Consider the following 23,234-nt stretch of genomic DNA (forward strand, 5'->3'; position numbering starts at 1 on the left):
GGACCCCCAGGTCCTTCTCTGCAGAGTTGATTTCCAGTAAGTTAGCCTCCAGCCTGTGCTGGTTCCTGGGGTTATTTCTCACCCCATGCAGGATCCTGCATTTGCCTTTGCTGAATTTCAGAAGGTTCCTCTGTGCCCATGTCTCCAACCTGTCAAAGTCCTTCTGAATGGCAACACAGTTGGCCAATTCCAGTGTGTTTCTAGACTGCTACTGTGATGCTGGCATTTTGCATTATGAGGCACTGTTCTGACTTGGGTCAGGCTATAAGCAAGAAGATCTTTTCCTGCTTATTATTCAAAGATAAAAATTATAATTGCCTTTATTTCCTCCTTGATGCAGTGGTGATTTTTACAAGAAACTTCCCTAAACATTAGTGGGACTTGTGTGAATGGCATCAAATATGGGTATCCTGTTTGTGACAAATGGTAACTGCCTGTAATTTACCAGTAAAGATTTTGTAGAAGAGTGTCAGAGAAAGTAAAGGTCCTAGCATTCCTTCAAGCCTAATCAGAAGGGATTTTTTTTTTTATTTAACTGTGCACAAACTGTTGAATAAAAATAGTCTCCATTATAGTTTGTCTATTTCTAATCAGATTAAAACTTCTGGTTTCCAGTCTGTTCTACAAATCTGTAAATAAATTTTTGACCTAGCCCTCTGTTATCTCTCTTTTGCTGCCCACCTTGCTCTCTATGATATGCCAAATCTTGTCTCACCTTCCCACTCTTGAATTCAAGCTTTTTTTCCTTCTGCTTCTTGTGCACGAAGGTGTCTCCCACTTTCCATCTGCCAACTGCCTTATTTTCTTTCATCAAACCCCAGATTTCATGATTTTGTCCTATTTCTTCCCCAGTAATATTTCTGCAGTGTCACTGCTTGAAGTGTTCTCTCCTTGCAGTTCATTGTATCTTATTTGGCATTTTCAGCGTCCCATGTGAATAACTGATGCCACAAAACTCAGAAGCATCTTCTAAATATTTGTGTAATATTTAGGCAATCATGTTAATATGTTTTTCTTAATTAACATAAATATGTTTAAGCCTTGGAACAGCATTAACCTATAAAGTACAGCCTATTTACCATTCCTGTTCTTAATTTTAACCATCCCAGTGCCAGCAGATTACTTTTCTTCCTACATGGTAAGCATTGATTAGTGCAAACTGTTTGTGAGGGCCCATGTTGCTTCCTCTAACTTGCTTGTCTACCATGGCCATGTGGCTGGACTGGGATTAATCACACCTAAATTAAGCCATATACTGTGTAGACATCTACAGTAGGACTAATTCTTCACACCCCACTTCTAGGTGTGATTTTTCTGGCCTATATTAGACATATATTCTGCCTCATTGTGAGATGAGTTTTACTCTACAAATGTCTATTTTTCCCAGGGACAATGGAAAATCTACACAACTAGCTGGATATCCAGTCACATGAATGCTGCATCCAATGCCTTATTTTCCCTATCTACAAAATAGCTGGACATTTTTTGAGGCTAAATTAGTGGTTTTAGGACTAAGTGGTTTAGAATTACTGTTTTCAAGATAATTTAGACAAAGTGACACAGGGAATTTTTCAAGCTCTGTGTGCTCTCTCCCTCTTGGAATAATATTATGCATATGTACACCTGCACATTCATACATTTATACTGTAAAATCAATTTTAAAAGACAGTTAAGTACAAAATATCTAATAAATTTACCATTTTTTTCTACGGGAATATTGCAGTTGGGGCATGGCTTGGTTGTCTTCTTGATAGTTTCTCTAGATGCTTCTTCCCATCGAGCTTGCATGGCTGCATGTTCATCAACTACATAGCCCTGCAAAGACAGAGAAAAGCACCTGTGGGCAAAGGAGGAGTCAGGTGAATCCAGCTGACAACATGACATGTTAGACACCTTAGGTTTGATTCTGCTTCAGAGATTAAAGCCCTTCCTGCAAGAAAAGCAAAAACACCATGAAAGTCCAACATTTGGTAATGCAGGATGGTGGGGTGCCTGGAAGGAAATTGTTTTTCATAATAAAGTGTACTCTGTTGTATTGGAGGTCTGCATTTCATTACAACCTAATTCTGTACAAATAGAAGAGGCACAAAGCATAAAAATTTTTGAAAAAAAGTAAAATACCCACCTGTGAGCAATGAAAGCTCCCCAGATATGACACAGATGGAAAAAGTGATCATGAAGAGTGTACAAGGGACTCCTGTGTTTGTCCTGTTTGTGACTGGGACAAAATTACATAATCTACACAAGTGGCCTATTTGGCTGTTTCCTACCTAAAATGATTTTACAAGGACAAAAAAGATGGCAGTGCCTTGGGTGATTTCCACCACACAAGGTTGGCAACTATGTGAATAATAGCTATAAGCAATGTATGTAGGTTGAACCTTGAAACTATGCTCTCACCATTCATAATATGTTTTTATTCAAGGATGTAGGAAAATGATGAGCTTAAACAAAACTATTTAATTTATAACAATTCCCGTAACTTCTTGATGTATACCTTCTAAATATTTATAAGCTGTTATGGGGGTATACTTTTATATTTATTTAAAAGGATAATTTTAAAATATATTTATTTCTCGTAAGACAGAAAAAGGAATTTGGCCCAACTTAAAAAAAATGCAACAAAACCATAACTCTGCTTGAATTCTGGTAATCTAGTATTGATAAAACCTGTAAGTTGTGTCTGTGAGTAATACCTAGATTTTAATTCTTGGCTGAAATGATCTGAATTAAAATGGAATAACAAACACCAACATCTGCAGAAATTTATTTCCAGCTCATCTGGTGGCCATTGCAATATGCATTTAAAGAAAACCAAACTGAAACACAAAACAATAAAAATACCCATTGTCTTCTTTTAATGAGGAAACCTCAAAAATATGTGTTTGACATTATTTATTTTACTACTTTCATCAGTCTTCTCTGTGAATCTCTTTTGTTGCTCCTCACTTAATATTCTCCAACTTGGTTATCTTTTTGATGTAGAGGTGACAAAAGGGATCAAGGTCCTCTATCTGTATCCTAGAAGTGACTTTTACTTCTGGCTGTCTGTTTGTGGAGAGGGAACTCGGCCCTGCACCCTTCTGGATTATTCAGCAATTCGGCAGAAAGATGACCTCTACACAACAGCACATTAGTAAGTTCTGGGAAATAGAAAAAGCTTCTCAGGCTAATAGCAAAGAACATAATCTAGTATTGATTTTTCAACACCTACATCCTTAAGGAAGGATGACTTTTGCAAGCAATCTGAGCTAGCTCAGAGAGGCAGATTGGGAGAGTGGGGAACACTTGACCTGGGCTTCAGTTTTCCCTGTGACAGAAACAAGATGATATCTCATTTTAATGGGAACCCATTACTTAAGATCCATACAGATCACTGTAACAGTGAGAAGACATTGCTATTCTTTTCAGAATAGCTAAGTGAGAAGACCAGAAGTATTTTTAATCTTTGTAGTCAGTCCAGAAGAGCTTCACAATGGCTCTGTTTTCTCAAATAGTCCAAATCCAGTGTTTTAATACCTGCAAACATACTTTTCCTCCATCTTCATGTCTTTGCTGTGACCTAATAGCAAAGGACAGTGAGGCAAAATTTCACATACCAGATTGCCAATTTTATTTGTATAAAATTTTTTAATTTTAGTTCTGGAAACAAATACAAATTTAAGAGAGTTTAGGAATAACTGAAAGAAACAATCTTACAAGTATGAAGTACACCAAGAACAAATTGCTGAAAGCAGGAGTGAATGATTTTTTTAATATTTTCCATTGCAAAAATTCTAGCATGAACTAGATGCAGCAGCATGACATTTCAGCCCATTAGAGCTGAACATCCCTCTATGGCCAGTCTTGCTGAACGCTAAGTTAAAACTTCCTGCTGTGTGAACCAAATGCAGAGAAATTGCACAGTAATGGAGTCCTTCGTTTCAGTGAAGAAATCACACTATCTGGATCTATGAACCTTCAGTGTTTATGTACTTTATTTAGGGCTCCAAACACAATGATGGCAAGCGTATATATATTTATCTGCATTTTTTTTCTGCAAACAATAAAGATGTCTGGCAATCTTTCATTACCAGTGTCTATTTAAATCATGCTCTTACATCTTAAACTAGCAAACCTAATCTCCTTGACAATGGCCTAGGTAATAGGGCAGGTCTGTCAAGCAGAAGTATCTCTCACTTTGCTTGTTCTGCCTGGTCTTGGATAGGAAGTTCAGAGATGCTCCAGGTGTGCATCCCATGTCAGTTTGCTGAGGGCAGGAGACTGTGATCACTTCTGATGCTCACTCAACACAATATGCTCTAGTTCCCCAGTAAGTACAGAACACTTACCTCAGCACTACTGAAATGCTACTAGATTTCATCCATGCCACTTTATGAATAATGTTTTTGATTCTCAACTGTGCTGCATATTATGACCAGGAATAAATACCCATAAATAACAGCAAGCTACAGTAAGAGCTGTTGTAAGCACTATTCAACATTCCCCCGCCGTATTCCCTTAGTGAGATGGGAGGAAAAGTTTGTCTTATTGTCTCTGGGTCACACTGAAGGACACAGATTTACTTCTATTTCTATGCTGAGTCTTTTGGAAAAACTAATGGGGATAAAGAAACCACAGAGGCTGCTGAGGACCATACGACAATACAAAAACATGTACATGAAAAGCTCTCTTTGCAGTTAATCAATATCATGCAGTACTGCAAAAACATCTACGGGACAGAAAGCATCTTGAAATAGAAATAAAGTGTCCTTCTTGGAGCAGCATCTCATTCAGGTAATAGAGCACACATTGACTTGTCAGTAGAACTACACGAAGCAAATAAAGAATGTGTTCGCAGACAGCAACTATACAGTACCATATAGATTAAAAACATTCATGGTAAAACTTCTCGTTCAAAATACTGGAAGCCTTAGATAATATTAAATTTCAACATCCATCAAATTATGTACTGCCGTATGTTAGCACACTTTTATGATCATGCTTATTTTGCCTAGTATAGACAACATCTGAAAACTGAAGATCTTTAATTCAGAATAGAATATGCAGCTGTTAACCTTATTTTTGCTTTGGTTTAGTGATTCTAAACTACATTCCTGCTTGTTTGCTCTTGGTGCTTCATTCCTCTCTGATAAGCAAAAAAACTGGTCATGCGTAACGTAAAAAAAGTATTCTGATGCAGCTTTCTTTAAATCAGAACTACATTTGCTTGTGATCAGAAATGCTTGATTTTAAGGTAATTTTACCTGCAAAAATAAGCTTTTTACTTAGATAATTGAAATATGTAAAATTATTTCACTTTATGTGAAACACAGAATTTTCAAAAGGTTTAGTAGTCTCAAAACAGAAAGTATTACCCATTTTCTAACAAGAAAGCGAGAAAAGCTATGCATACTTGAAAGCATTTGAAAGGAAGACAAAGAATAATTCATTGTTCACAAGCAATGTTCACCATAATATTCAGATTAACACAGCCTGCTAGTGCTAGAGCTAGAGCTCTAAGCAAAAGCAGCCTCAGCTGTGGAAGCCTGATCTACAAGGGGAGGTGACAGTCCAACTTAAATTTATTTTGTCTTCTTGGCTTTTACAGGGCTGTTTTATGACAATGATCACATGAATTAACACCCTGTCATGTTTAGTGGTGCCTTTTACTTCAGTTGTGGGGGTAAAGATAGCAGATGTCTATGGCATTAGATAGGCTAGAGGGGTTTTGGAAGAAAATGGATTATTTGAGCCATTTAAGAGTCAAAATCTCACCAAAAGAGGTGTGCATAGCTATGGGACTACTGCTTTAGTTTAGAGAAAGATTTAGGCTAATCAAAACCCTAAAATATGGCTATAGGCAAGGAAAAGAAAAGATATTAATTCAATGAGAATGTGTTTCATGCACAGGAAAAACAGAGGTGTGATCCAGTTATATCCACATGAAGCAGCTTTGTGTGAACCAATTTGTCTGGTGTGCCTGGGGAATTCTGACATAAAATGAAAGAGCTGCTTTGTGATGACAGCCACTAGTTAAAATAAAATTGATATACACAGAGTATTATGTTAGATACAAGATGAAAGTGTGCTCTGGTTTGGTGACACTGCACATCAAGGTTCTCTCCCTGTGTGTTGGAGCCATTCATATAATGAATTAAATTCAGGTAGATGGTGAATATTGAATTTGTACTGCTCTAAAGCAGAAAATCTAATCTAATACAGGTCATTCTTATATAACTGTTTTCCATGAGTGGAATAAAGAACGTGCCTTCTCTCCTAAGTGGCAACACAGCTGAAAATGACTGTCACTTTAACATCATAAACAAAAGCAATCTGTCACATCTTTTTTACTTTATTGCTGCCCAAAAAAAGGAAAGCTGAAATTCTCTCTATTTAGTTCTCATCTATTTCTCATTAGACAGAAAGTTAAGACCTATTCTCAAATTTCCTCCAGTGCATCTTTATTTATAACACAGAGATTAATTTTACAGGATATTTCCCAGTTTTAGTTATTTTTCTTGCTCCTTTAATTAGACACCTGTGGGGTGAAATGTCCTGAGGCTGACATTGTGAGTATAACAAATACTAAAACCCCTAGCCTCAGTTTCTTTTTCAGTTGTTTAAGATATTTTAGAAATCAAGTTGGTGTGCCATTTCTTGTACAGCCATGTTTTATTTAACTTTTAAAATTTACCTGATGGGGAAAAAAAAGAAAAATCAATGGCCTAATAATAGATGTTCCACATTTCATACTGTGACTCAGGACTCATTGAAAGATGTTATGCATGATGAACCTTTTCAGCAGCTTTTTTTCCCCACTAAAATGCAGTGAAATAAATAATGTTTTTTGTGGTTAGCATTTGCTATTTATCATTTAGATTATCATTAGCTGCTTAGAGACCAGACTTCACAGCCCTACACGCTTGCTGGAAATCCACAGCAGGAGAGGTTAGAAGCTGTTCTGCGATGGAAAAGGAAGCCTGGCAGTCAATGCCTGTACATTTTATACCCCCTACTGTCAACCCCGAGACCTGCACACAGGAGACAATGGGAGGGAAAGATGGGCTGGAGACTCGCCTGCAGCCCAGGTGAGCTGGGAGCTTTTCCAGGAGCTCCATTACAACAGACTTCAGCAGGATGCCAGGGGATGTGACAGCTTTCCTGGCCATCTGTGTGTGTGTGCATGGATGTGCCTTTATGTTGCACCTGTGCAGCACAAAACATGTCTGGGAAGTGACCCAGTGGGTCTGCTGCAGGGCTGACTGTTTGCTTGAGACGACTTGCCTGAGTTAGGTTCGAGCCCAGAAACTCTGGTTAGAGTGCAGCCAGGGCCTGGAAGTGGGGCTGATGAAGAGCATCAGGTTTGCCCTGCCTCAGTTAAGGCACTGCCTGCACTGCTTTTGGTTAGCTCTGAGGGGTTCCTGGACTGGCAGAAGTGCTGAAAAAATTTTATATTGCCAGTTGCTGAACAGCAAAGCTATTATTTGGATCCTACATTATCTACCTGAGGACTGTGAGGGCTGAGTCCCAAACAAGGAGCAGCTGAGGTTTGATTTGAAGGTGGTGGGTCTGAAAAGGGCTTTGGGATTCGGGTGACAAAGTCCTCCAACTTAGTGCTACAGCCAGGACAGACAGTGTCCCACAGGGTAAGAGTGGAGTTGAAGTTAAGTTTTACAGCACTAGCTATACATTTGCACTGGAAGAGACTGTAGATGAAGGTTTAGAACCTGTATCTTTGTGGCTCAGTAAAAATGCTGTAGCTGTTTCTTGTAAGAGACCACAGCCTTTGTGCCAAGCCAGCACCATGAGCCTCAGGACCTATCAGGCTTTATCTGGCGTGCTTTATCTTGTCTTGGCGTGCCTAGAGATTTGGTTTAGCATGTGACAGTAATTATTTAATGACCTGATGACTATTATCTATTCTGCTTTTTCTTTTGTACAGTTTTTGTATTATTGCATGGTTTAACAGTTCCATGTATTTTTGTAACTAACAGACAGCAATGACCATTAAAGGTACTATTGGGCAGAAAAAACTGTCTCTGACCCTACCAAAAAATGCTATGCAGAGGAGTAAAGGCATGTGATGATAGAAGAGGCCTTGAAAGCAGAGGCACGGGGCGATATGGGAGGCCCCAGCACTATAAACCACTCTCAAGTGGCCAGTCACCCAAATACAGCATTGAAAGATGAGTAAAAACAGTCTTAGGGACAACAAAGAGAACAAAAGCATAACTGACTTGGGTAAAACACACCAACTTTGGCTTGTAAGTCAGAGAAGGAGTCTGTTAACAAACACATAAGACTGACTCCAAGCAGATTATACAGTCAGAAGGAAAAAAATCCTTCAATATCAACATCATGCCCCTTCTGGGAAAGGATTCACTTCGCCAGCCCCTTCCAGACTGCAGCTATTGAGCCTAGGACCCAGAGAAGCAGTGGAAGGTTAAAAATAACACTGGGTAAATGGGTGTCACCAGAAAGCTTGTATATCCTTTATTTTAACTATGTATAATTTGAACCGTAAGTCCTATTGTAAATGGACTAAAAATACTTAATTGATTAGCTTTCTAAGACTTTGATAAAACTAGCAATACATTTTCTACTTTGCATATACAATAGCCATGGTCTGAAATGAACACCTTTAGCAGATAATGAGATTTTCAATGTAATAAAAGGGCAGAAATTTATACAACCTAGTCTGTAACCTGCGTGCAAGAAATGGGTAACAATTTTTAGCTGCATCAGCAGATAAAGATGAATGTTTAGAGAAGGATTTTGCTGGATTGCATGGATTGCAGGGCCAGATTTTCTAGAACTAGCTGGAATTAAGGCTTGGCTTAAGACTAGGTATGCTCCAACAAGATTTTTAAGGAGTTAGGATTGGAAATTGAAGCAGAAGAGATCACTGGGCAAACTAAGAATTCAGACACCACAGGTATTTAGTCTAGGCTTAGGTTTAAAGCTGTTCCTGGCCTAGCATTAATAGTAGAGTTTGTTCAGATGGAATTAACTATATTTATATCTGGGTTTTTTACAACCCAGACTGCCAGACTGGGTTATGGAATGAGGATTTAGACATCAGATTTTCTTTCAGGTTAAAGCCTTTGAATGCAGGTTACAGGAGGTATTTGTGTACAGCTATAGAACTGTAACTATAGCAATCTTTCATGATGTTTAATTTATTGTCTTTAGTAAAGACTAAAGTCACAGCAACCTCTGACAAAGCAACCTTGCTAAAAAGCTGTTACCTTTTTATAATTACACACTCATTGGTTTGGTAGGACAAGATAAACAGCAACTTCTTGGAGAAAGTTTGTCCACAGAACCATCTCTAAAACATACGTTTTAATAATGTTTCATCCAGTTTGTGTCAAGTTTTTCCCCCCAAACATTTATGATTCAGTGCCCCATATTCTATTCACTTATTTACAAAAGCACCACTTTTACATCAGTGTCATTGCTATTGTCATTACAGTTTACCTTGCCACTGTCTTATCAACATGCACAGCACAAAACCACCCTGGAAGCTACTCTGAAAAAGTTCAAAGCTAATAGTGGGCACATTTTATTGTCCAGTTCCTAATGAGCAAGAGCAAGAAGGTGCATTGCTTATCCTTGTAAAAGGACAACCATGTAGAAGGGTTTTGTGCTAGGAAAGTTAGGCTAATTTTAAGGTGGGGACTTACCGAGGAAGCTGGTTTATAGCTAGATTCCCCACCAGCACAGACTGTCTGTGTGTGAGGTTAAAAAAGGCCAGGAAGCATGGTTTTGTGGTGTACATAGCAGGGACTATGTGGTTATTTCTAAACATAAATCTGTCTGGAGTCACCTTTACTGTGTCATTGATTCCATCATGCACACTGTGCCTTTTAATTCATCAAATAGGATTACTTCTGTCATCCCAAAGTTCAAATGCCTCCAGGAGGCTGCAATGGCTTTAAAAGAAAGCTTTTCAACTGATATTGCCACAGATAAATTTTATTTTCCCTGAAATAATGTAATTTACACACTAAGATGGGAAATAATCAGTCCTGCACCAGTAAGTAAATGTTTAAGATAAGCTTCCAGTGGCCTAGCTGGGCTAAAAATGGACATTTTGGCGGAAAGAGAACATTTTATCCTTCCTAATAGGCCATGCAATATCTGTGCACAGATCTGAAGGGTCATGATACACCAGCAGGTAAAGCTGGGCTGCTCTGTGCACACCTGCTGCTGAGTTTGCATTTTCTACCCCAAGCAGCAAGTAATGCCCTTTGGCTTCCCATCATTACAAGCTTCCAGCTACTTTATTTGCAATAGGCTTTCAAACATCCACATGTGGCACCTGCTTTGTCCCTCCTATTCCCTGCAATCGCAGTTGCCCTCTTCCTTCCTCCTGCAAATGACCCCATTCCCCCTTCCACCCTGCCCTACCCTCCTTCACAGTCCCACCACCTACACTCCCCCTCTCTTTACCTCAGGCTTCTTCCTCCCTCCTTCTGATATCTGCCCAAGCACAGGCCCATTTCACCACCACAATTTATGTTTGCTGGACCCTCATAGCTGTGCCATGTCATCTCACATCTCTCTTTTCGTCTTTGTGGAGTTTCTACCCTATCTGACAGGTCACAGTCCTTCCTGTCAGTTTTTGGCTTTCAAGGACACTCAAATGCTTCTCTAGCAGGCTCTACCCCTCCTTCTGAGGGATCTCCTTCTCCAAGGCTTCCCAAACTGTTGCCAGATTCTGAGGGTACCATCAGACATTGCTGTCCCAGTCTCCTGCTAGTCCCCAGGCAGCAGACAGCCCTTGCAGTGCCCTGGCACACATCAGGAGAGCTGCATGCAGAGGACCACAGCTCTTCCCACTCTCTATGTTGCCATCAACTACTGGTCACCAAATTCCTCCACAACAACTCTCATTTTCAGCTTTTTTTCATCTCTTTCACACTCTTCATGTGACAGAGGTGACATGTTCACCTCTGTCACACTGACTTAGGCCTAAGTGTTTCCCTTCCTATTGTTGAACATCAGAGACCTGCAGGCATTTGCAGAAATGTGAAGGCAGCAGAAGGTCCTTTCACTACTGCAGCCACTACAGGCTGAAATAACCCTGCCTTTTTATTATAGGAAGTATTTCCCGGAGACTGATCATGTATCCTGTACCTATTCTGGAGAGGAACAGTTTAGTGTCAATGTGCCTGTTTGATCCTTAAATCTGACTGGCAGGAGGTGTGGCAATAAGATCGCTTTATATAATAAATGATATGGAAAGGATCCAGACTGGAGTCAAACTGCACAAGTTGGAGACAGCCCTGGAAGTGTATTATTCCTACCTTGAAGCAGACCACGGTCAAAGATAAAACAAACCTTCTCACTGCCTCACCAAGCACCACAATCACAGCAAGTTAGGTCTGACACACAGACCTCTGCACCTAGCAGTGATGCCAAGTGAAGCAGACAGCCTGAAAGCACAGGTGGATAAATGCTCACACTAATCTCAGTGAGATGAAAATTGTCTGTACACGGCCCCGAATGGTTGGTGTGCCCGGCACGGGGGTGCTGAGTGCAGGGCGATGCTGGGCAGGTGAAAGCAGCATCTCAGCAGCACCTGCGCTTGTCCTGTGTCAGCTACCGCTCCGTTTGCTCGCCGGGCTACGGAGAGGGAGGGAGGGAAAACATTCCTTCGGTGGCACAGCACCGCTTCGTGGAGAAGTTTAATCAGTGCAGCTCTCAATTTCTTAAGGGAAAAGAAGGCGGACCTAATTCAATTAACTTCAGCTTAAACCGGAGTCTCAATGAATCCTGCGTAGTCTGTGGTCTTGTCTGTTCAGGGGAACTGATTTGTGTAGATGCAAGAATTATTCTGGTACTATCATTTAGCTATTCTGGAGCAGTCCTTTGAGAGTACTCCTTTGAGAGTAGTCCTTTGAGAGTCCTCCTTTTCAGGAGCAGCAAAAACGTTCACATTACACTGGAATTGCAAAAGTAGTCAACATTGCTAAGTTAACAGGTCTAATTGGGTGCAATTCATGTGCTGAGAGACTGGAGCAGATGGATGAAGTGCTCCCATAGTTATAAGGAAAAGCTAAGGCAATATTCAAATATTTATAATAAATTACTTCTTCCTATGGTATTCTGATTCTTCCTGGCATACCTTTATCTCTGCCCTACAACATAAAAATTACATGAACTCTAACTTTCATAGAGGCAACATTGTTGAGCTCCCTTGTAATGTGCCATGACAACTTTCAGTACTCTAGGCAAAACTCTAGGCATAAATAACTTAATGAATATAGAGATCTCTGTTCATGTTGAGATGTATTCAAGTTCTAGCTCAGTTTAATTCAGGAAAGACATCAGGCCTTGGTCTCCTACTTTATTAAGCTGTTGGATGCTTTAAGCATCTCTCAGCATCTCTGTTGAAGTTGCTTGGGTTTTATGTAAATGTGAAGGGAACTGGAAGACTGCTCTAAGGTTATTGCAAATAAAATTAAACTGCTCTTAATAGAGGGCAGCTAAGCTGCAAACCTCCTTGTAATAAATATATATAATATATATACATATATATATATGGCTTCAAAAAATGGGTTTTATGAATTAATGGAAAAAAACCTTGCTGAAAGCTACTAAACATAAAATGCCACACCTGCATCACAAATCACTAGAGGCTGGGACAGTAGATGGATTTTGGGTCCATACACATGTTCAAGATACAATACACATGTTCAAGGGCAACAGAGGTAGATACCCTGACTGACTGCTAGGATAGAGGCTGCTTCATTCTGCCTCAACCAGTGCTAATCATCTCCCTCCCGGTCTCTGTGTTCAAACCGTGAGTCCCCAAAAGGCAGCCTCAGACAGAGCCTGCCTGCAGGCACTTATAGGAGCTCAACAAGCCTCCCTGAGAGCTGGCTGGATGAAAGTCCTCATCAGCACCTGCCCAGCAACCTTTATCTGTCACACTGGGCTGTGTGGGGGCTCAGGGTTTGAGTTTCCTCTCAACATCCTGCTATTCCTCCTGCCAGATATCTGAATACCAGTTTTCTTCTTCCTAGGAGTGCACCCTGGGCATCAAGCCGTGAGATATTTAGGGGGTGTGTTTCCTTTTCTTTCCATTTCCCACTTTCTCCTTTTTTTTTTTTCCTTTCTAGTTGGAAAGACTGTGGTTTACATTATTTATTTATTTAAAGGAAAACTTGAATCTCAAAGAGAAATGCCAGGAGAGAAAAAAATATTTCCTGTTCAGGTCTATAGCTACAATAGCTACAAAATTATGGAGCAGCCTAGAATAATTATCATCTAACAGCTTGCAGCCTAGACAATCTATTTTATATTTCTGTAAGCTAAAACATAAATTACCAATAGTATTTTCTGCATAGGCTATATAAATGCTCTGTTATTCGGCCCAAAACCACATATTTTCCTGACTGGTGCACTGAAAATAAGCTGAAAGGCAGCAAGAATATAGAAAGCCTTTCAAAAGTGTTCACATTGAATAGAGACAACCCTAGAAGACCACTGGGAAGGCCTTTTCTTTATCAACTGATGGCAGAGTCCTGTGTGTTCCTGACGGAACTGAGCTACTCTATCAATCAAAGTGACTGAAATCCACCACAGAGCCAATTCGGCAACTCCAACGGCTGGAGTAATTCAGCATGAACATAATTGCTTTTACTGAGGATTATAATTAGGACCCATTTGACAAATGTCACTCTGGTTGGGCCAGGGATAATGATCAGGAGTTGTGAGATCCATACCTTCTGGGCCATGGCTCCCTGTGGGCTGAGGAGAGAGCTGCATTCCCCTTCATGGTATTCTTCTTTACATTCACGGCAGAACACAGACTGGAAAACAAACCAAAGCATGCCAGTCATAAAAACACATTAGGGACATAGACAGCAGCTTACACTCATGAAGAGCCATGCAACAGATGATCCCTTGCCCTTCTCTTCCCATTAAATTCCCATAATCCTCCTAATTGTGCATCTTATTATACACTGTGATCATTAACACAAGAATTTTGCTGTTACTATTATATATTTCATTGGTGAAGCAACATAAATGCCATTATTAAAAATGAGATTTTGCTACATGGTTCATTTAGGGATGTAAAGTCATACTAGATACTTCTGGGTGTGTTTTTCCTGCAGTGAAATCTATTTATAGAAGATGGCTGAAAAAACCAGTTCTTTATAGTATTTGCTAATGGAAATAGTCTATTTGTAGTTCTGAATCAAATGCCTTCTCTAAGGAAAATTATTACTGACTTTGCTAGGGGATGACCACTTTATAAAAGGCCACATGAAATACCATTTCCTAGGAAATTATATCCTTGCCATAGACCTTTACAGGATGGTTTAAAAAAATCCATAAAAAGAACACAATGATAGGATACTTAACACAGGGTTTAGGGATCTACCTCTAGCCATTTATTGCATTTTTAGCAATTGTTCTGGTTTCATCTTCCTCAAATAATATTGTTCTTTACATTACACTTCATTGAAAAGTAATGTCCTTTGCAGATAAGTGAAACAATTGTCCCTAGTTCAGTCTGACCGCTTCTGCCACCTAAAGTGGTTGATATGGATCAGGTTTGATGCCTTTTTTTAAACTCTAAAATGAAGATATCTGTCTTGACATGTGTCAAAATCTTTGACCCATCAGTGCTGCATTAAATTCTGTGTCCTTGCAGGTAAGTGGAAAAGTCAATAATGTAGAATGGGTCTCTCTTATGCTGTTTCAAAGCTGTGCTGTCTCGATGCAGCTCCAGACTCTGAAAGATCTCTCAGTGGTAAGCCATTCTGACTGGCATTATAAGCAAGACCGATAAAACAGCCTTGATTTTTAGATACAGAGCTGCATTCACATGTAATGAATAAAGGATATCAGGAGGACATGACACTAGAACATTTGTCTGCCAGTAATTCCAGCTTTTGCATTTTCATTTTGAATTATTTCAAGCTGTATTTTCACTTTTCTCAGAAGCACTGAAAATCATATTTTATTGTCATGCTAAAGAAACTGCACTTTATGAAAAGAAGAATTGTGGAAGTCCAAAAAGATTGACCCTGCTATTCAGAAAGTTGACAAAATTTGAGACAGTGGAGTGAGTGTTCTAACTTCCAGAGATATCAAACCTTATCACTTGCTTGCTTTCTTGTCACTTCTCTCCACTATTTTATCAATAATCTAAAATATTTTGTTTTACTTCAACTAACACTGATTTATTAATTCACTTGTGGTTGTTGGCAAACAGCTTCACAATGGGGGCACTTATTTGCAGGGTATGTTGTATGGGAAGCTGCATTGTAATGGAGCATCATTTAAACACAATTTCCAGCGCATTAGTGGTCAAAAGTTTTGGGTGTGTTAAGCACTGCTCAAACACATATAGAGAGGTACTTTCCATCGGGATACCTGAGGACTTAAAGACTTGTTATCCCTTAACATTTAAGGTTATGCCCAGGTTTAACTGAATTTCCTACTCTCTTTTTTCATTGTGACTTAATTTCCTTATGAGCACATCTGACTGACAACATTTGTCTGATAGGCTTTTGTATAAACTTACTTTATCACTGCCTTATCACACAATGCCTCAGCTTGCTTTCCTTACTGCAATCTCTCACTTTTCCCATGCAAGCGCAATTTTAAACCTTTCATAAACACTGAAAAGGGAGAAATAATAAAGAAAGAAAAGAAAAATAACCAGGGCATATATTTTGCAGAGACATTCTGTCTAGCTAGTTTATGTGGCATTGGTGTTTATTATAATAACAAAATTCATAAGCTCATGCAGTACTATTTAAGACATGAAATGCATTTTCTCATTATAGAGGCCACATTTTATACTTGCCTTGGAAATAAATTATCTTCAGTACCAATGTTACCAAGGTTTTCCCCACGGGCCCATTGGAAACATTCATGAGTGTATAACTGGGCCTTTCACTAACAATTGTATATCCTGCAAGTAAGCCTGTGAGTGAGCCTGCCACATCCTTGTGATGAAACAAAGCCTGAATTTTTTTGTGAGACAGGATACTCTTTTCACATCTTATTAGATAATGGATGAGATGTAGAATCAGTTCTGTGGCAAAGAAACACCCCGGAGGCTGATCGGTTTGTCAGAATAAATAGGCATCTCCCAACAGAAATGCATTAAGCACTCCCTTTTTATGGCAAAGTATGCATCATAAAGAAAAGGCATGTCACTTACAACAAAGAGCAGTTTGTGATAGTTTTATTCATTTTTTACTTTCAGACATGAAAAATATAATAAATTTTCAGTAACAAAATACAGTTGCAGTAAGCAACTGCAAAAATGCTGTCAGTTAACTTGTTTTTTATGGCTTCATTAATATTAATACAGTTACTTTGCCCTTGGAAAGGAAAGGATTTGATGTTCAGTCAGGATTTAGTACTTTTGCATAAATTTAATATTAGTAAGAGTTTAAAATTACTATAAGTAGCATAATTACTAATAATAGTCACACTTTCTTTTCCTTCATGTGCCAAAAAAAGACTGGCAGATTGCTGTGATAATATAAACAGAAGATAAAATTTCTGTGTCTTTATGTATTTAGCACTTGCTGTTGTTACCCTTGAAAGATTCTTTGGTTGGAAAACAACCAACACAAAGAATAAATCCCAAAGGTTCAAACCTACCCCTGCATTAAAAGGAGGATTAGCAGGGAAATCCCCAAAGCACTTAAGGGATTTAGGCACTGGAAATTAATATAACCTGTGTGTGGGCTATTACAGGCTTTTGAATATCTGTAAAAATGTATGAGATAGGCCCAAGCAGAAATCCTAAATCCAGTGACCTCAGAATAGGAGGTATTAAAAATCTCAACAGGGATTCAGATCCTGTTTTCAAAATCCTCCTATCATTACGATTATTCAAACAAAAGGTAAAATCAGACCAAACTCTGATCAGTTCTATGGAATTCAAACCCCACAGATGACATCTGCAGTGATGCTGAATAAAAACTAGGATGGTAAAAGCAAGCTTCAGTCTCAGTTATTCCTGACTGGCCCATTTATAGTGTTTTAAGTTTGGAAGTGGGAACAGAATATAGTTTTTTTTTTGGATGAAAGGAAAATGAGCTTGTCATTTACATGCCATGCTGGTTGGTTTTTTGGAAATAAGATTTTGCCATTTCCTTTTCCACAACATTTCAAAGATCTGCTTTCCCCTTGGATTAAGCACCACAGCTCTCATTTTCTCCCCTGCCTACTGCAAATGCCTTTCCTTTGGTCTCTGATAACACCTCCCTACAGTGCTTATAAATATTACTGTTAAAATTATCTTTCTTTCAACTTCAATAAAATACTCCCATTCCCTGCACAAAGATTCGAGTTTGAGCTCCCTTCCATTATTTTAAAGTTATTCCTCCACTTAGACATTCCTTTTCTTTTTCCCCCCTACCTCCTCCCATGTGCCTGCATGGAAGCATGGAAGGTTGCAGTGAGATAGTCATAGACAAGGTTAAATCTGCAGCACTGCTAGGGACTCCTAGCAGTATGTGGGTAACAGCTCAAGCACATACCCAGATTCCTTACCAGGCTTCTGCAATCCATGTAGAAATCCCAACCGTCATGTCTTCCCTCCTATAATTATCCCTATTAGCTGTACTGAAGACAGACTATTTTTTGGCCAAAATGTGTCTTCCAAAACAAACATTCACATCCAAATTAAAGATATCAGGTGAGGAAATATGCACTCATACTTCTTGTACATTGTTTTACTGGCTCTTCAAAATCACTTTTAAAATTTGTATCTAATGTCTACTTTGACTCTAGTTTCAGCTTCCAGCCACTGCTGTCTGGTTTGCACTTCTCTGCTAAAATAAAGAGTATTTCAGTATCCCATGCTTTCTTCCTGTGAAAGTACTTATGTACTGTAATCAAGATACCTCTGAATCTTGTTTAACCTAAACAGAGAAACTCCTAAGCTTTTCACTGGTGAAACCATTCATCCTCCCTCTCTCCTTCAGCCCTAATTCATATTATTGCACTTTTCTGAGGACTGTCTTGTTTTTGTCACTAGTTATATTTGACTAATCTGTATCATTGCTGTGCTGCATCAGCAAAGTTTTTTATATGCTTCTGAATCATTGTTGAGTACTGAATAATGACAGGTTTGCTGACAGTCCCTGTCAAATGCTGCTACCAATGCCCTGCTAGGCATAGATTCTCCACAGGAAACACTGCTTTCTGTGTTCTGCCAGTTCTTAGCTCTCATGGCCAAAGCATAGTGAGGCATCCATAGTGCATCATCTGACAGTGACGAGACAATGCCACTGCTCAGACCCTAACCACACCAGCTGGAATTCAGCCCACTAAAGCCTTTTATTGATATGATATGGTGATGAATTCCTCATCAGAATATTCTGTAGTTTGAAATCATACAAAAAGACTTGCAGAAATTGATTTTGTGCAATAACTTTTTCTTATCAAACTTGTAATCTCATCATAGAATGAAATCAGTTTCTTCTGTTATGACCTGTTGTCACTCAGAACATATTGACTTGTAAAATGTTATAAAAATAATTTCTTCTTCTACCTTTTTCTCTTTTGATCACCCCTCATTCAGTGGTGGCTGTCTGGATCTTACACTAGTGATGAGAATTGTGAAAATTAAAAGCTACTGAATGCAGGCAGGGTCAACATCTTCATCAGCACTGGAGCAAAACTTGTATGCAAGAAGTGCAAATGTTCCTCAAAATCATAACTACATGAAAAATTAAAACCAACACAGATCTCCTCACCTTTCATTTCAAATGCAGTGCTTACAAGTTTTACCTTCCGTCTCAGAAAAATAAGTACTTCAAGAAATCAAACTTCAATGCATCTGCTCACTCTTTCTTCTAAAATCAAGCTCAAAACCAAACCAAAAGAGTGCTACAGTAGAATTCATGCTAAGGCTGAAATAAACCACAGCTGACAAGTGTTAATTCTATTATTTATTGAGCTACCAGAAAATGCACTTTAAGTGCTTTTGTAATATGGTATAGTCTAAAGAGAATACCAGAGAAGCCATGTATAATCTAACATACATATGGACTTAACAGACGTATTTTTATGCCTTCAAAACCAGTTTGGTTATATATTACACATCAAAGCAAAATAAGTAACATTCTAAGATACTCACAGAGCTTTGATCACCACAGCATCAGAACATCTTGGATCTGTAAGAAAACCTCTTTCATTGTATGCCAGTGAAGCAGCAGAGGACGGCTATTACTGTTTTAATGACTGAAGCCTAATTTCTCAAAAACCTGTGCTACAGATCTCTAAAATTTCTCTCAATTCAGTTGATATGCATACCTAAACGCCACTGAGGATCCACACCAAAAATACTTGCCCAAGATCACACAGCAGCATGTAAAGGAGAAGATTTCCAGTTTTTAGACATTGGACTCCCCCACTAGTCATCTCAGATCAGCCCTCTAAAGAACCACACTCTGGTTTCATAAGGTCAACAATTAGCCTAATAGCAGTAATCAGTGAAGTATTTCCATGCTTTTTTCCCCCCTCTCTTTTGTAAATGAAAATATAATAGAGGAGTGTAACTAAGTAGTCACCAACCACACAGGCTATCCTATGAGTTCCAAACATCAAATATTTAAATGAGAAAATGTGTAGTTGTTTGTTTTTTATCAGACTAACAGGATTTTTTTACCAGATTTTTTTTATTAAGAGTGTTTTATTAAATAGCAGTGCAAATAAAACACTGGATAGGTAAAAAGTTAATTATCTTCACTAGAAAACATCAGCATCTGGTAAAAAACTTCCTTGAAAATGTAAAATACAAGGCACCAAATTTCAATCCTAAAAGAGCTTTTGTAGTCAAACTATAGGCTGCTGACTGGAGCAAACATTTCTGTTGAAAATATGAGCATGCCTTATGGGAAATCAAAACAATCAGGAAGTGACAAACAGAATGACCCAAGCTGTCTCTCCAAAGTGTTTCCATTTAGAAAAATATGGCTTCCAAATTCACTTTCCTAAGTACAAATTATGTTATAGTGACTGAGAAGTATATACAGAATTTTTAGTTTTTCTTCTAAAAAGCTCCCAAACCCCAGATTTCATGGCAAAAGACTTTACCATATTCTATGTCTTTCGAGTAACATAGGACTTGGATCATGGTGAGAATTCAGACCACCATAAATACTTAAGATTAAGTATTTTTTACTTTGAAACTACAAAATTTGTTATTTATTTCCACCCAAAGTCAAAACCACTCCCCACCCTCCCCAAAGGTCACAGTCCTTGTCATGCTGCTGCTACGAAGCAATCTAGGGTATTGGATTGACTTTGCCTCTGGCACTTTGCTATATCCAGAACCAACTGTGAAACCATTATCCACACACCCTGTCTTTTGGTATTCCTTGTCCTTACAGCAAGAAACTTTAAAAGCAGAATATTTACCATCTGGAGTAGCTATGTTTACTCAGAATTTGTGGCTTTGCCAATTGTCAGTTACAGAAAAACTTGCAAATACTACAATGGAGATAAATGCCACAGTAGAAAAAGCATTCATTTCTAATGACACCAGTTTTATGAGATATAAGGCAATTGCAAAGCACAGTGGTACTTGCAGAGCAATTTTAGTCTTTTTCCTTATAATAAAGTACACACATTTACTATGCATATTTCAGCTAAAATCAAACTTTTGTGAGAAGCATGACAATCTGTCAAAACATGGTTTCAAAAATACAGCTGCATTCTCTGCAGCTTTTGCAATCTGAGGGCAATTTGCCGTCAATACTACAAGAGGCAATTTTCTATAAACATAAAAAGCTTTAAGCGTAGGACTGCATCAAGATTTCAATGTTTTCCTTTTGAATATGAAAGTGAAAGTCTGCTTCCTGACTTCTGCAAAACAACCCACAGACTCATTCCCTAAGATCTAGACAATGGCATTTGCATCCGAAGCCCCTCCAGTGATTGCTGTCGAGTTTGTGTTTACAGCCAAATGTACTGTCCTGGAGCTTGCCTTACATCAGGCAGCATTAACCTAAAAGATAGACTGGTGAAACCGACAGCATAGCTCAGAGAACCTCTCCCAGACATTCCCAAACCTAATTTGCTGATTTATGTGGATAGCAATCTTATTTCTGCTTCCCAGCCCCCTTCTGAGTCGCCTTGTAGTCCAAGAGCTACAAGGGATAGAAGAGAAAGAAACAGGGTGGGACCCAGACCCAGGTACTTCTCTCAGAAGTGACTTCAGGCCCCTGTGGGAGAAGAGAGAATGCTCATTCCAGATTCCTCTACCCATACCTACACACAAGGGTATTACACAACCTTGTTCTTAGCATGTTGCCTGGGATGTGAGACTTATTAGCCCATCCCAGAAAATAGGAAGGAAAAGCCTATAAAGCAGCATTAGGAGCAAGATTGTGTGGTATAGTGAAAGTATGAAAACCTGTTGTTGGTTGTGCTATTATGTGCACATTAGAGAGTCATGTTCTGTTCTGAGTGAAGGATCCTAGTGGATAGCTGACTACCCAAGCAAACATGCATCCAAACAGTGCAAAATTTTCAAAGCAGACCATGGCTTTGGTTGTCAAAAGAGGCTTGGATGGCCCTGGCAGAGTTGTACAGCTTTAACTGGAAGCAGAGCAATATTGTGCCCTGAAGCACTAGGAAGGGACTCTCAGTTTGATGCCAACCAAGCTACCCCTGGAAAAGGAAGCCAAACAAGCTTAAACAAAGTAAGCAGCTGCCTGCAGCAGGAGGCTGCTAAACCCTGCAAGACATTCATGTTCCTGTTACTTGTGCCAGAGCTGTGGACAGCCAGCAGAGAGAGCAAGGCTTCTAGCTTGTCATGCTACAGAGACTCTGACAAGACCTTAGATGTTAAACATTACTACTTTGAGGAGCTCCTCCCAGCCCCAGAAACAGCTGCTGTCATGGACTCTGACCCTTCCTTCAGGACCAGCTGTCACAGCTGCTCATCCTCCTCTGCTCTTAATTCCTTTGCACCAGCTTCTCCTCTCTGCCTTCTCATTTCTACGCAGCAGTAGCCCAGACCCTTTCCTTCTTCAGGTGGCAAAACTGAGTTTTACTTGCAGGTTACACTGCTGAGAAGATTTCAGGGAGCCCTGCTGGAAGTCTTCCAGCCACAGCAGTAATCTGCAGCTAATGCAGCTGTAGCATATTTGGGACCTGTGCTGCTCTCTGTGCATGGTGCTGTTACACTGGGCAGATGTTTCAGCACTGCTTGGGGATGCAGAACTGCAGAGATCCCTTACTTCTCTCTGCAGTACAGACATGACAAAGAAATTGAATTAAGTATATGGTTCTTGCTGGCACCACTGGAGAGAAAAAAACAATTGTGTATTGACTTAAATCTGCTCCCATTTAAGTAACTTTAGTAAGTAGTACAGACACCTAATCACATCTATCTAGTGTATAATGTTTAGCAATTTCATGCCTGGATGACTAATAAAATGCAAAGTGGATACAGGTTAATGTAAGATTTCTAGAAATGATTTCCATAATAAATTACAAAGTATTTATATGAGGAAACATTGAAAAAAACCCAATATCATTGCTACCATATAACTTAGTGGACCGTCTTAGAAACTAGATGCAAAGGATAAGGAGATTAGTAATTTATGAATAGGAGGAACAATTTTAAAGCAGTTGAAGAGGTAATATGTGTTAAACAGTGATTTTTTAAAGACTTTTTGTAATCTAGTGCCTGTAATTCTCTGTCTTGAGTAAGTCAAAAAAGAATGCAGCATTCCACTTACAACAGATTGAAAGGAAAAATAAAAGAAAAATAGCGACAAATGTCTAAAAATGTAATATATATATATGTAGGCATGTATTTAAACAAACGATGTGTCTCTCCCACTTGGAGTGGTAGAAATTCTCTGCTACTCCAGTGGTACCATACAGTATTTATCCCAGAGCACATAAAGTCAGAGCATGAGTTACACTGTAAAGAAAATAAAGCTAGAGTGTACGTTGTCATCACTCAAATGGATACAAAGAAATACTAAAATTTTACATGGAAGAATGGAGGATGGAGAATTTCAAGGACGGAGAATGTAGAGAGGGAAAATCATAGTTATCTTGAGATGCCTTTAGAATGTGGGAGACAATGCATTTTATAACAAGTAGAGTACCTATTTTTTCTTGCAGAACATGTGACACTCTAACTGTGATGTAAAAGCTTTTTTTTTTTAACAAAGTGGTTGAAAGCTACATTAAAATATCACTTTTCCCAGGTTTGAAAAATATGTTTTGTTGCTGAATGC

General features: G+C 38.9%; 1 protein-coding gene across 1 annotated transcript in view; it reads right to left on the reverse strand.

Moving 5' to 3' along the window:
- Nucleotides 1–23,234, reverse strand: part of PRKN (parkin RBR E3 ubiquitin protein ligase) — a 681,963-nt gene that overhangs the window by 4,063 nt on the left and 654,666 nt on the right. Inside the window, exons 10-11 of the mRNA XM_085055318.1 lie at nucleotides 13,719–13,805; nucleotides 1,698–1,815 (exon numbers count right to left, since the gene is read on the reverse strand). Of these exons, the coding sequence (XP_084911444.1) occupies nucleotides 1,698–1,815; nucleotides 13,719–13,805 (205 nt within the window). The remainder of the gene's footprint in view (nucleotides 1–1,697; nucleotides 1,816–13,718; nucleotides 13,806–23,234) is intronic.

The sequence above is a fragment of the Lichenostomus cassidix genome, chromosome 3, assembly GCF_008360975.1.
Source record: "Lichenostomus cassidix isolate B80296 chromosome 3, HeHo_3.0, whole genome shotgun sequence".
Taxonomy (NCBI): Eukaryota; Metazoa; Chordata; class Aves; order Passeriformes; family Meliphagidae; genus Lichenostomus; species Lichenostomus cassidix.